This window comes from Eimeria acervulina, genomic scaffold, assembly GCF_000499425.1.
Source record: "Eimeria acervulina Houghton genomic scaffold, Eah_scaff671, whole genome shotgun sequence".
Taxonomy (NCBI): Eukaryota; Apicomplexa; class Conoidasida; order Eucoccidiorida; family Eimeriidae; genus Eimeria; species Eimeria acervulina.
In genome coordinates, this window is record NW_013549665.1 from 3,360 (window position 1) to 17,281 (window position 13,922).

General features: G+C 48.3%; 3 protein-coding genes across 3 annotated transcripts in view; 2 read left to right on the forward strand and 1 right to left on the reverse strand.

The window, feature by feature from the left end:
• The window catches only part of EAH_00046020 (mRNA processing protein, putative), a gene marked incomplete at both ends in the record, with an annotated part of 3,603 nt that extends 1,750 nt beyond the window's left edge, over nucleotides 1-1,853 (reverse strand). Inside the window, 3 exons of the mRNA XM_013394721.1 lie at nucleotides 306-940; nucleotides 1,120-1,347; nucleotides 1,700-1,853. Of these exons, the coding sequence (XP_013250175.1) occupies nucleotides 306-940; nucleotides 1,120-1,347; nucleotides 1,700-1,853 (1,017 nt within the window). The remainder of the gene's footprint in view (nucleotides 1-305; nucleotides 941-1,119; nucleotides 1,348-1,699) is intronic.
• Nucleotides 1,854-6,182: 4,329 nt separating this feature from the next.
• On the forward strand, nucleotides 6,183-9,145 carry EAH_00046030 (EF hand family protein, related; the record flags this gene model as incomplete). The annotated part of the gene is made up of 2 exons (XM_013394722.1): nucleotides 6,183-8,423; nucleotides 9,104-9,145. The coding sequence occupies 2 exons, from the start codon at nucleotides 6,183-6,185 to the stop codon at nucleotides 9,143-9,145; spliced, it is 2,283 nt and encodes a 760-aa protein (XP_013250176.1).
• A 1,654-nt stretch (nucleotides 9,146-10,799) lies between these two features.
• On the forward strand, nucleotides 10,800-12,943 carry EAH_00046040 (hypothetical protein, conserved; the record flags this gene model as incomplete). Its single annotated transcript, XM_013394723.1, has 5 exons — nucleotides 10,800-10,885; nucleotides 11,394-11,508; nucleotides 11,830-12,013; nucleotides 12,205-12,322; nucleotides 12,547-12,943. 5 exons carry the CDS (start codon nucleotides 10,800-10,802, stop codon nucleotides 12,941-12,943), a joined length of 900 nt encoding a protein of 299 aa, XP_013250177.1.
• Between the last annotated feature and the right edge of the window lie 979 nt (nucleotides 12,944-13,922).

The window sequence follows — 13,922 nt, forward strand, 5'->3', positions numbered from 1 at the left end:
TGCAGCTGCAATGGCTGCTGCTGCTGCTGCAGTGGCTGCTGCTGCTGCATCGATTGCTGCTGCTGCAAATGTTGCTGCTGCTGCAATTGTTGTTGTTGCTGCAGTTGTTGCTGCTGCTGCAGTTGTTGCTGCTGTTGCAGTTGCTGTTGCTGTAGTTGTTGCTGCTGCTGCAGCTGCTGCTGCTGCAGCAACGGTTGCTGCTGCTGCAGCAACTGTTGCTGCTGTTGCGCCTGCTGCTGCTGCTGGAGCAGGTGTTGTTGCTGCTGGATCTGCTGCTGCTGCGGTTGTTGCTGCGGCGGGGTCACTGTTGCTGTTGCCGGTGTAGCTATCCCGCTTGTGCTGCTGCTGCTGCTGCTGCTGCTGCTAGTGTTAGCCGCTGCAGTAGGCTCGCGGTGAGTAGGGAGCATGTTTGCTGCCTTAAGCTGCTGCTGCCGTTCTTCTCTGTTGCGTTGGAGCTGCTGCCTCTCGAACTCTGGCAGCCTTTTGAGTGCATCAAAGGTAGCAGCAACCTGCTGCTGCTGCTGCTGCTGCTGCTTGTGCTGCTGCGCTTCTGCTTCTGCTGCACTGAGGTCTTTGCTGCTGATGCACCCAACTAAATACATTGCATAAGTAGCAGCAAACGCCAGAGAAGGATTATCCGTTAGAAAACGGCGGCAGCGGTGGGGCTGCTGCAGCGCGAGCTGCTGCAGCGCATGCAGCAGCAGCAGCAGCTGCGAGGTGGACATACACTGCATAAACTCGCAAACAAATGAAGGCAGCATACCAGGTGCAGCAGCAAAAGGATCAGAAGGAGCATAACCCATCAGAGAAGCAGCAGCTGCTGCTGCTGCTCCCCCGTCCCTACCCCCTGGAACAGCAGCAGCAGCAGCAGCTGCAGCAGCAGATCCAGCTAGCCTGCTCTTGCCTCCCCGGGCCTCCTGTTTTGTTCCTCCTCTATCCCCTGCAGCAGCAGCAGCAGCAACAGCAGCAGCAGCAACAGCAGCTGCAACAGTAGCAGCGACAACATAATTACAGGCAGAGGCAGCAACAGTAGCACGGGCATCATTAACAGCATAAGCAGCAGCATTAGCATAAGCAGCAGCAACAGCAGCAGTTGCAGCAGCAACAACAGTTGCTTACACTTTTGGTCTCTGGTTTGGGGGTTTGCTGCTCCTGCTGCTGCAGCAGCAGAAGCAGCAGCAGGGGGCCCCCCTCCTGTTCCATACATTTCTCGCATTTCTGCTGCTGCCCAGTCGAGCTTCAGCCGCCTCCCTCTCAGCTCAATCGGTTGCTGCTGCTGCTGCTGCAGCAGCAGCAAGCAGCTTTCTACATCGGGGAAATCAACAAAGCCAAACCCCTTTGACTGCCCTGCGCACAAACCCCAAACCCTAAACCCTAAACCCTAAACCCTAAACCCTAAAGCGCGTCTCGAAGGTCTCCGTAGCAAGCGGGCGAGGCACCCGCTACCTCTGCAGTTCTCTCGCTAGCCACGGGTAGCTAGCTCGCTAGCTAGCTAGCTAACAAGGTATCATTTAGCTAGCTAGCTAGACAGCTGACTCAGCATCATATCTATCTAGCTAGCTAGGTCCTCAGTTCCCCATCTACCTACACATCTATCTATCTATCCATATAGCTAGCTAACTAGCTAGCTAGCTAGCTAGCCACATAGCTAGCTAGCTAGCTAGCTAGCTAGCTAGGTGAAGCATGCATTAGAGCGTACCTGACTCAGCATCATACTTAACTCGAACGCCCAGCACTCTACCGGCGACAGACAGCGCTGCTTTTAATTCCGCTTCAGAGGCCTCAAAGGGGATATTACCGACCCATAGTTGGAACGCACAGTGCCCAGGGGGCCCCCCGGGGGCCCCCTCCATGTTCTCCTGCTGCTGCTGCTGCTGCTGCTGCTGCTGCTGTTGCTGCTGTTGCTGCTGCTGTTGTTGTTATTGCTGCTGCTGCTGCTGTTGATGTTGTTGCTGCTGTTGATGTTGCTGCTGCTGCTGTTGTTGTTGTTGTTGCTGCTGCTGATGAATGTTGTTATTATTGTTAATACTTCTGTGCTGCTGTTGTTGGTGCAGAGGATGCTGGCAACGGGGCTGCTGCTGCTGCTGCTGCTGCTGCTGCTGCTGCTGCTGCTGCTGTTGGTAGTGCTGCTCTCCAGCTGGTGATTATGCTTTTTTTATATTTGATGCTGCGGCTGCTGCTGCTGATAGACCTGCGGCTGCTGTTGGTAGCACTGCGGCTGCTGCTGCTGCTGCTGCGGCTGCTGTTGCTGCTGCTGGGAGTGCTGCTGCGTGCTGCTTCTAAGCCTTCATTTATCTGCATTTGCAAAATAAAAGAAAATTAAAAACGAATTCTGCAGCATGGGGCTTTTTGAGGTGTACGCAGCAGCAGCAGCAGCAGCAGTCGCAGGGCCCACGCTGCATGCATGCATGCATGCATGCATGCATGCAGAAGTTTGTTGACTTTTCTACGTTGTTAATTATAATAAAAAACAGAAAATAATTGCAAATACTCCGTCTCCCAATGCAGCAGCAAGGAGGTGTTGGTCGTGCTGCTACTACTACTGCTGCTGCTACTGCTGCTGCTACTGCTACTGCTACTGCTGCTGCTGTTGCTGGTCCTGCTAGCCCTGGTGTTGCTGCTGCTAGTTCTGCTATCGCTGCTGTTGCTGCTGCTAGTTCTGTTACCGCTGCTGCTGCTGGTTCTGCTGCCTCTGTTGCTGCCAATCTAGTTGCTGCTGCTGCTGCTGCTGCTGCTGATGTGGCTGCTGCTGCTGGATACACACAGAAGAAGGCAAATTTTGTTAGACAAAATATCTGTTTCTTTTTTAAAGTTATAATTTGAGTTATTAGTATTAATAGAAACTTAGCGGAATATGATGAAAAAAACAGCTATCAGGGCAACTGCACAAGAACCGGCTAGTTAGTTAGCTAGCTAGTTAGCCAGCTACCTAGCTGGGTGGCTGCGTGTCTAGCTAGCTAGCTAGCTGGCTGGCTACGTGTGTAGCGGACTAGCTAGCTCGCTAGCTAGCTAGCTGTGTGGCTGTCTAGCTGGCCTGTCTCGCTAGCTAGCGTCTTATGTATCTAGCTAGCTAGCTAGCTAGCTAGCTAGCCTGTTCGCTAGCAGCAGGAAAGAAGGTAGAGAAGCAACAAACAAAGACAGCAACTGTCTGAAAACTTAATAAATAGTTGCATGCATGGGTCTCGTCTTCTTTTGCTTGCATGCGAGGCTGTTGATCTTAAGCGAGGAGACAATTCAGGTGGGGCGCTAGAGACAGAGTTTGTCTCCACTGTCTCCTTTTACTTAGGCTGTCTCCTTACACTGAGCCTGCCTTCTTTGTCTCCTTCTATTGAGACTGTCTCTGTCTCCTTACACAGAAGGTGCTGTCTCTCTCTATGTGTCTGTCGCTGTCTTTATCTGTCTCTGTCTCCTTACACCGATTCAGTCTCTGTCTCTATATTAGATATGTCTCTGTCTTTATTTCTGTCTCCTTAAGCTGTCTCTGTTTCTATATCCCTGTCTCTGTCTCCTTAAACAGAGTCTGTCTCTGTCTCCGTCTGTGTTGCTGTCTCTGTCTGTCTCTGTCTCCTTAAGGTGAGTCTGTCTCTCTTTCTGTCTCTATTTCTGTCTCTGTCTCTTTATACAGGGTCTGTCTCTGTCTTTGTCTTTGTCAGTGCCTCTTTAAGCTGTCTCTGTCTCTGCTTCTGTCTCCTTAAGGCGAATCTGTCTCTATTTCTGTCTCTGTCTCCGTCTCTGTCTCCTTATACAGGGTCTGTCTCTGTCTCTGTCTGTCTCCTTAAGCTGTCTCTGTCTCTGCGTCTGTCTCTGTCTCTGACTCTGTTCCTGTCTCTGTCTCCCCAGACATAATTTAGTGTCTCCTCGACTTGCGTTGTAGGCCCTCTTGCTGCAGCCTTTAGGAGGCCTGGAGTCTGCTATGGGTTTTAAAGCTGCATAGTAGCTAGCTAGCTAGCTAGCTGCTTAGAGAGCTGACCAGCTAGCTCGATAGCTGCCTATAGAGCTGACTGGCTAGCTAGCAAGCAGGATAGCTAGCTCGTTGCATAGCTAGCTAGCTAGCTAGCTCTCTAGCTAGCTGCCGCTCTGTTTGTGCATGCAAAGAAATGAAACCACCAAAGACAGCGGCAACTAAAGAAAACCGCAGCAACAACAACACGAACAAAGAGACAGAGACAGATTTTATAAAAGGAGACAGCTGAGCAGATAGATAGACAGATAGACAGAGACATATTAAAGGAAATAGAGACAGGCTTTATATAAGGAGACAGACAAAGACATATTCTGGTTGACTACCGCGCTGCCAGGGGCTCGCTGTTTGGTGGGGTAGCTAGCTAGCTAGGTGGCTAGCTAGCTAGCTAGCTAGCTAGCTAGGATCCCCTAGCTAGCTAGCCAGCTAGAGGAGGGCAGCGACAGAGAGAAGCTGAAGCAGAAGACAAACAACAGTGTTTCTGGGATTGCTCGTTAACGCTTGAATAGGCGGAGTTGGGATCGAGCTGCAACAGACAAACCCTAAACCCTAAACCCTAAACCCTAAATTCTAAACCCTAAACCCTTAACCCTAGGCCCTGTATCCTAGACCCTAGAGCCTACGCCTAAAACCCTAAACCCTAGCCCTCTGAAGTTGCTGTGAGTTTGAAGATTTTTTTTGTGTCTCTGTTTCGCTGTCTCCTTAGCTTTTTACTGCTGCACGAGGAAGGAGACAACAGCTATTTGGGGTGTATAGGCACCTCACCGGTACCCTCATAAGCCTAAAGCAGCATTAATTAAAATAAAAGATTTAAATAAACCAGATGAACTGAAAATAAGAAGAGACAATAGAGGGAGACACACAGAGAGCAGCAGCAAACAGCAGATAAACAGCAGCAGACAGCAGAGACCATCATACACTGATCCTTCTCTTTATTTTTATAATTTGTTCGCTATTAATTAGTATTATTTAAATGCTATTAACAATTAATAACAAAGTTTTCACTTAACAAAGCCCAAAAGACACCGCACGATACACCAGACGCGAGCAGCAGCAGCAGCAGCAGCAGCAGCAGCACGAGCAGACTCGTCAATGGCTGCAGCAGCAGACCAGCGTAACAGACCCTGTTTTCGCTGCAAACACAATAAAATGCTTGTTTAAATGAAAATAATAGTAGAATTAATATAAATAATCTAAAAAAGAATAAAATAATAGTTTTTTATGCGAGAGATTTATATAATGCCCAGCATCTGTAGCGGTCTCAGTGGAGAGGCCGCCAGCGTCGGCGCTGCTGCAGCAGCAGCAGCAGCAGCAGCAGCAGCAGCAGCAGCAGCAGCAGCAGTTGCGTCTAAATACAGCAGCAAATGCATAAATAATATTAATAATAAGTATTATAATTAATATTATTTTAAATATATTGATGAGAGAGAAACCTAAAGAGCTAAGGGCTTCGACAGCGGGCTAGCATGTGTGTCTAGCCAGCAGCAGCAGCAGCAGCAGCAGCGGGAGCAGTTTGCTGCTGTTGCTGCATGCCCTACTTCACCGTTTGGAGCCAGGTGTATGTCTGTGTGTTTATTTAATATTAAATTTGAATCAAATGTATTGTTTTAATAGTAATAAACCCTAAACCCTCTCGCGCTGCTGCACAGAGCTGCATATACACTGCAACACCAGCGGGAGACTGGAGCCTCAACCGACTCTGCCGTCTCTATGATTATCTCTGCACAACACCACCACACATCATTTGCTTAATTTGAGGTGTACGTACACCTCAAGTCTGTCTCCTTGTGTCTCCTTTCAAATTCGTCTCCCCTGTGAGGGGGGCAGTAGCAGCTTGTGCTGCTGCTGCTGCTGCCGTGGGAGCTGCGGCTGCTGCAGCGCGGGCCTTCGGCTCTATGCTGCATTAGCAGCAACAAGCAACAGCACCAGCAGTAACAGCAGCTGCATCAACAGCAGCAGCAACAACAGCGGCTCTGTAGCAGCAACAGCAGCAACAGCAGCTGCAGCAGTAGCAGCAACAACGGTTCTGCAGCAGCAACAGCAGTAACATCAGCTGCAGCAACAGCAGCAACAGCTGCTGCAGCAGCAGCAGTTACAGCAGCAACAACAGCAGCAGCAGCAACTCCTACCTCTGATATTCCATATGTGGTAGCTCTGGCAAGGCGGGAAGAAGGAGGTGTTCCAGCAGCAGCAGCAGCAGCAGCAGCAGCAGCAGCAGCAGATGGGGCCTCATCCAGACCGCATATCTACTGGGCGTCTGTACACCCCATTGCGTCCTGTAGACCCAGCAGAAGACGAAGACATTGAGGCGCTGTCGCGAGAGTTTGCTGCTGCTTCTCCTGCTGCACCATCTGCAGATCCTAGGAGTCTCCCTTCCCCAGATGCAGCAGCAGCAGCAGCAGCTGCTGCTGCAGCAGCAGCAGCAGCAGCACACAGTCATTCCAGTGGGGGGCATGGGGGTATTGGTTCGTTCTCTTCGCGTTGGCAGCAGCAGCAGCAGGAGTTGCCGGGCAGCAGAAGCAGCAGCAGCAGCAGCAGCAGCAGCAGCGCCGGAATATCTCCTTTTGAAATATACACCCCTTTAGGGTCTTCTTCTGCTGCTGTTAGTGAAAGGGTGTTGGAGACAGTAGAAGGAGGGGCTCGGTTTCTTGCTGCTCCTATACCTTCTGCTGCAGCAGCATCATCTGCAGCAGCAGCAGCAGCAGGGAGACACCGCCCGGGCGTTTCATTTGATAGAGCAGGGGGTGTCTCCTTTTCAAGACAGGAGACAGCTGCACTGCAGCACCAGCTGAGCAGCAGTCCAGCAGCAGCAACAACAGCAGCAGAGAGACAGGAGGGACAGCTGGGGACAGACTTCATGAAGACTGTTCCTCAAGCAGCAGGTGTGCCTCTAAATGCTACAAGAAGAGGCGGCCGACGTGTTTGTTTGGTGGGGTTGTTGCTGCTGCTGAGTGTTGCATGCAGATGGGCTTGGGGCTGGCGTAAGGAGACAGTATACACTGGAGAGGTGCCGCTAGAGACAGGAAAAGATGTGTCTCTAAACCTTAAAAACTGCAGCTTACGTTTCTTATCCACAGAAGAAGACAGCAACAGCAGCAGCAGCAGCAGCAGCAGCAGCTACCTGAGGGTGCGGGCGTGGCTGCAGCAGCGGTCTCAAGCACAAGCTAATCTACCTGTGCTTCGTAGAGGAGCTGAAGGGACTGTACATTTGCTGCTGCACATGCAAGAGTTAAGCGACTGGTATAGATGCTCTGTTGAGGTGTATGTACACCCGGAATATCGTTTCGGGAAGCTGGCGGTGTTTGCTGCACCTGCAGATAGATATTTACCTGTCTCTTCTTCAGTACCCTTAAAAGGAGACAGTGTCTCCTTTGTCGCTCATCATGCATACATTCGGCTGCTATCAGTTGAAGCCCCGCATATATCTTTTACTCTTAACTCAGGCTTACTAAGCTTTTGCTTGGATGGGCGGTCTGCTTCATATGGTAGATCTCCTGTACAAGTGCTAACACGTACAGCTGAAGTACATATAGAGTCTTTATATCCTTTACGTATGTCTATGCGAGAAGAGACAGCTGCTGCTAGTCTCTTTAGAGCAACTGGGGGTGTCTCTGTCTCCTTTGCTGCTAAAAAGGAGACAGGAGACAGCAACGACGGAGAGAGAGAAGCAGTTGCTGTGCTGCACCCTGCAGATGTCTCTTCACTCTTCTTGGGGTTTCTAAGCGTTGAAGTTAATATAGAAGCAGAAGATTCAAGTGTATATGCAACATCAAGAGGAGACAAAGAAGACTCACAAGCCCCACTGCATGCATGGGCAGGGAGACAGCAGCAGCAGAAGCCTCATCTAGATGAGTACTCACTGCAGCAAGTACATACTGTATTAGAATCTTTAAGAGAAGATGCTGCTGCTCCTTGGGTGTTATTAATAGAACAAGCAGGTCTAGCAGCAGCAGCAGCAACAACAGCAGCAGCAGGGACCTGGAGGATCCTCAGCACTAATGCATATCTACGATCTGTCTCCTGGTTTGTTATGCTCTCTGGGGGCATGCTTAAACCAAGGGTTGTAAGACTGCCTCTGCAAGTAAGGGGTCTCTTCTGTAGAGTGCATATTGATGAAAGAGACGATACGCTTCCTGACATTGTAACAGCATCAGAAGATTCTTTGCTGCAGTCTCTTATTAAATGGATTAGCCCTAAGGAGACAGTTGTCTCCGTAGGAGACAGGTTGCATGCTTTCCTCAGCAGAGACACCCCTCAACAGACACAACATACAGCAGATCAAACAGACATATCAATACCCCCAAACCCTAACACACAAACAAAATATCAAACCCTAGCAGGAAACAAACCCGTGCAGCAGCAGCAGCAGCAGCAGCAGGGCGAGGATCATCCCCAGGCACTGTCTCCTGCAGTAAATGCTGCAGCGAAAGACAATTCAGGCGATCCCAATGCAGAGACACAGGTAAGCACAACCCACATAAAAGGAGACATATATATATATATATATATTTATTTATTTATTTGTTTATTTGTCTCTTATTGTTTATTTGTTTCTTATTGTTTATTTATCTCTGTTCAGGCTTCTCCTGCTGTCCCTCGTCGTCTTGCTGCCTCTGGAGGTGTCTCCTCAGGTGTCTCCTCAGGTGTCTCCTCAGGTGTCTCCTCAAGTGTCTCCTCATCTTTTGTGGGTTCATATGTGGGGTTAATAAAAGGGTCTTCTCACTGTATGGAGGATATAATTGAAGATAATTTTCTTGTTTTGTGGGGGGCCCTCTCAGAGCTGCGCATGCAGAGCACTTTGTTTGTTTGGAGTCGGAGTCAGCTGTCTCCGCAGGTTAGATTCTTCGTACGTAACGATGCACTCATCAAAGTTAATGTCTCGTAAGTCCTTTCCTCCTCCTCCTCCTCCTGCTGCTGGTGCTGCTGATGCTGCTGCTTCTGCTGCAAATGCTGACGCTGCTGATGCTGCTGCTGCTGGCGGTGGTGCTGATGCTGCTGCTGCTGCTGCTGCAGCAGAAGTACAGTGCTGCAGCAGCATCACCGCAACAGAAAGTGCCTCCGGCATTTGTTGTGTGTTTCTCCATAGGATCTGGTTAGGGTTTAGGGTTTAGGGTTTAGGGTTTGGGGTGTATGTGTGTGCAGGCTGCGAGACACTTGGTCTTTTGTAGTAGCGATAGCAATTAGCATTGTCGGGGCTTTGCTGCTGGCTTTTGCTGCGGTGTATTTTTGTTTTTCTTCACTTTTACCTCGTCTTAAGAAAGAACAAACAGATGCTGTTGTTATGCGCGCTGCTTCTCATAGGCTTGATCACGAACTCCCCTGTTAGACGCCTCTTCTTGCTGCTGCTGCTGCTGCTGCTTGTCCTGCTGCTGCTGCTGCTGCTGATCCTGCTGCTGCTGCTGCTGCTGAGCCAGCTGGTACCTCTCGTCTTGTTCCTCCTTCTGCTGTTCCTCCTTCTGCTGCTGCTCCTTCTGCTGCTGCTGCTTCTGGTGCTGCTGGAGTGTATATGATAGTTATAGATGTTTTGTTTTGTGTTTGTTTGATGTTGCTGCAGCTGCTTTGCATGCAGCAGAAGGAGCGAGGTGGAACTTAATGGTAGTTCCTGTTTGTTTTCCTAGCAACGGTGTTTTGCTGCGGTGGTCGTTTGAAGAAAAGCAGCAAACTGCTGCATGGCTGGGGATACACCTGAGACCTGCAGCAGCAGCATGGGCGGAAGCAGCAGATGATTTGCGGTGTCTGCAGAGGTGCAGCAGAGAAGAAATATATATTTATTTAAACTCTGCTAAAATTACTAATGTACAAGAATATGGATTAAATCAAAGAGAGTTATTCTTACCAGCTAAACACCCAGGCACACACTTTATCGATACAGCGCAGCATTATGAGCTGCAGATACACCGCAAATATCATGCAAGATTGATATTTTTTAGTACTCAAGGAAGATTAATTGAACAAAGCCGTTGGTCTCCAGAGTTTATGTTAGAGTCTCCACCCTCATTTTTAACCTTCTCTCTTCTTCTATTAAAGAAGTCTATCCAAACAAATGTCTCTTCTTTAGATATCTTCCTGAGAAAGTTTGCAGCCCCCGCAAGACGATTCTCTATACCCGTTGAGCTTCATGATTTACAGATGCATATCTTTGCTGTTCCATGCGCTGAACAACACAACAACCCCACTTACAGGTATGCACAAACCCTAAACCCTAAACCCTCATATCAAGCAATAGTCAGACCTATACGTCTCCACAAACCCTAAACCCTAAACCCTCATATCAAGCAATAACCCCACAAAACCCTAAACCCTCACATCAAGCAATAACCACACTTACAAGTCTCTGTACAGCACAGATAGATAACCCGAACCGAAACTCTAAACCCTAAACCCTAAACCCTCAGACAAAACAACAACCCCACATTCAGGTCAGCAGACACCCCAAACACCAATCCCCAACTTGCTACCAAACCCTAAACCCTCTACTTGCTAATTAAATTTCTAATAAACAATCATAAACAGTATGCTGAGGATACAAACCTATCACGGCCGTGCATGAGGGGCAACGATGGACCCTCGAGGGTTTAGGGTTTAGGGTTTGGGCTCTAGGGTTTAGGGTTTAGGGGTAATGGTTTATATTCAAAGCTGCAAACCCAATCCTCAGAACATCCTCATCGCACTCTCTCTGCGGACAAGCGCTGCTGCATCTGCTGCTGCTTCTGCTGCAGCTTCTGCTGCTGCTTCTGCTGCAGCTTGTTGAGTTGTGTTTGTTAAATAGTTGTGGGGTGTACGTACAGCTCATTGGCGAGGCGTCGCTCGGATTCATTTCGCTCGATTTGTTCTTCAAATGTTTTGTCGGAGTTTAGAACAGCAATGCAGCAAACTGAGTGCAGATTTGTTGTTGCTGCGCACTTTGGGCTTAAAGCACACAGCGTAAACAACACATATTCATAATCATCTGCTGCTGATTCTGCTGCTGCTGCTGATTCTGCTGCTGCTGCTGATTGTGCTGCTGTTTATCCTGCTGCTGCCGTTGATCCTGCTGCTGCTGCTGTCGATCCCTGTGCCGCTGCTGGTGTTGATCCCGCTGCTGCTGCTGTTGACTCTGCTGCTGCTGCTGATCCGGCTGCTGCTGCTGCATTTATTCCTGGTGCTGATACAAATTCTGATGGAGATGCTGTGACGTTTGCTGATGGTGCTGCTGCTTTAAGTACGTGTTTAGTAGCCTTGCATGCATTCGCATCCATGCATGCATGCATGCATGCACACTTCATACATGCATATATGCATTTACATGCATACATGCATACATGCATGCATGCATGTATGCACACTTCCATACATGCATACACGCATCCGCATGCATTCATTTGCATGCATGCATTTGCATGCATGCATCCGCATGCATGTTTATTTGGGGCTTTGTGCATGTGCTGCTGAGGTTTCAGGCCCGAGAGTCTGCAGTGCGCACCGGGCGTCGCGTTTACTCGGAAGTTACTTTTCGAGGAAAACCCAAAATTGCACCGCCAGAAGATATGCATGAAGCTGATAGACAGGTGCATGCATGCTGCATGCATGCAGATGCATAAAGATGCATGCATGCAACAAGTAGCCCATGCTTGCATTCATACAGATGCATGCAGATGCATGCATACAACAAGTAGCGCATGCATGCATGCATGCATGCATACAGATGCATGCATGTATGAGCAAATTCTTTAATGTTTGGGGTGTATATGGAGCTATTGGCTGGTGGGGTGTTTATTTGCTGCGTATATTAAGTTGTTTGTTGCAAGTATCCCTGCATATTTCCTGGTGTACTTGTTCCTGCTCTTGCTGCTACTGCTGCTGCTGCTGCTGCTGCTGTGTATGCTCAGCCTTATGTTTACTTAACATGCCCTGGGCAGCAGCTGCTGCTGCAAAGGGATCGCATTGGTCATAATGCAATCGGCTTTGAGGTGTCTGATGAGGAGACAGGTCAAGTTCTTGCTTTCGGTTTCATTCGCTTTGAAGACCTTTATAATGTTGTTAAAGATGCAACTCAAGACCCCAGAAATGCAGGTAAAACTAACGATGCATGCACATGCATGCATCTGACGTTGGCAAAGCGAGCATTTCCTTGCATGCATATGCATGCATGCATGCATATGCATGCATATTTCTGCTAATACTGATGCACACCTATGCATGCATGCATGTATTTTTAATCATGCATGCAATGGGTTTGCGGTGGTTGTGGGGTGTCTCCTCAGGTGGGGTGTCTCCTCAGCACCGGCGTTTTCGTGTGGGGTTGGAGCATGTCGATGGACGGGGCCCTTGGGGGCGTTTGGAGTGCAGTTTAGATATAACGCACATTAAATACTTTATCCGGTATGTCTTCAGGTGTCTCTTCACCTCTTTTACTCGCATATATATAATATATTTATTTATATATACTTATATATATGTATATATATTCTATTTCCTTTATATTATATTCTAGCGAGTTGTTCGGGTGTATCCTCACCTCTTGTGCTGCTGTTGTTGCTGCTGCTGCTGCTGTTTCTGCTGCTGCTGCTGTTTCTGCTGCTGCTGCTGCTGCTGCTGCTGCTTAGGCATGAAGAGAAGGAAGAGGAGCAAGATGTGTCTCTCTTTCAACGAAGAAGAGCGAGAAAGAAAACAGACTTCCAGCCAATGGGCGCCGCCTTAGCTGCGCGCTCTGCTGCACGCATACGCGAAGAACCCACCCATGGTGAGGAGGAGACACTTATAAAGGAGACACTTAAGGAGACACTTATGAAGGAGACACTTATAAAGGAGACACTAGTACAGGAGACACTTATACAGGAGACACTTATAAAGGAGACACTTAAAAAGGAGACACTTATACAGGAGACACTTATACAGGAGACACTTATACAGGAGAGACTTATAAAGGAGACACTTATAAAGGAGACACTTATAAAGGGGACACTTATAAAGGAGACACTTATTGAAGGAGACACTTATTAATGGAGACACTTACTAGAGGAGATACTTCTTAAAGGAGACACTTAAACGGCGCAGAAACTCAAATGCATTGCTTACATCGCCAGAGGGGAATCTGTGTCTCTGGATATCTTTGCATTGTTCTTGCTGCTGCTGCTGCCTTCTGCTGCTGCTGCCTGCTGCTGCTGCTGCCTGCTGCTGCTGCTGCCTGCTGCTGCTGCTGGTGCTGCAGAGGCAGCTCCTTCTCGACGTACGCGTTTTGCTCGAGTTGAGGGGACAGCAGAAGAACTCGCGTCCCAGTTGGGGTTGGCGGAGACACCGTCTCCTGCTCCTTCTGCTGCTGCTGCTGCTGCAGCAGCAGCAGCAGCAGCAGCAGAGCCCCCGCGAGGAGGCAGCACCAGCAGATCAGCACTACGCAAAACAAGACGGAGTGTAATTACTCCTCTAGAAGCAGATTCTCTTCAAGGTTTGTTTGTGCAAACCCTAAGCAGCATTATTTGTAAACCCTAATAAAAGAAAACCCTAATTAACTCTTGTAAACCCTAATCAGCAGTATAATTATAAACCCTAATCCGCATGCATTCATTATAAACCCTGATGAGAATTAATTATAAACCCTAATCAGCATTAATTATAAACACCAGTGAACAACTGTAAACCCTCAACAGCATTAATTTATAAACTTTACAGAAAACAAAAACCCTCTTTACATCCGCATTAATTATAAACCCTAAAAAGCACTAAAAGACTAGCAATAACAACAACAAACCCTAATCAAGTTAGAACACCAACCTGTAATTTGTTTAATTTGTTTTGTTTACTATTTTAATTGCTGCTAGCCCTATATATATATAATATGTGAATGCTTTTCTGCTGAATGCATGTGTGCGTGTGTGTGTATGTGTATTTGTTTGTTTGTTTGTTTGTTTGTTTGCATGCATGGATGCATGCAGTGCCTTTATTAGGAGCAGGAATAGAAGGGAGTGTGTCTTCATTAGGTGTA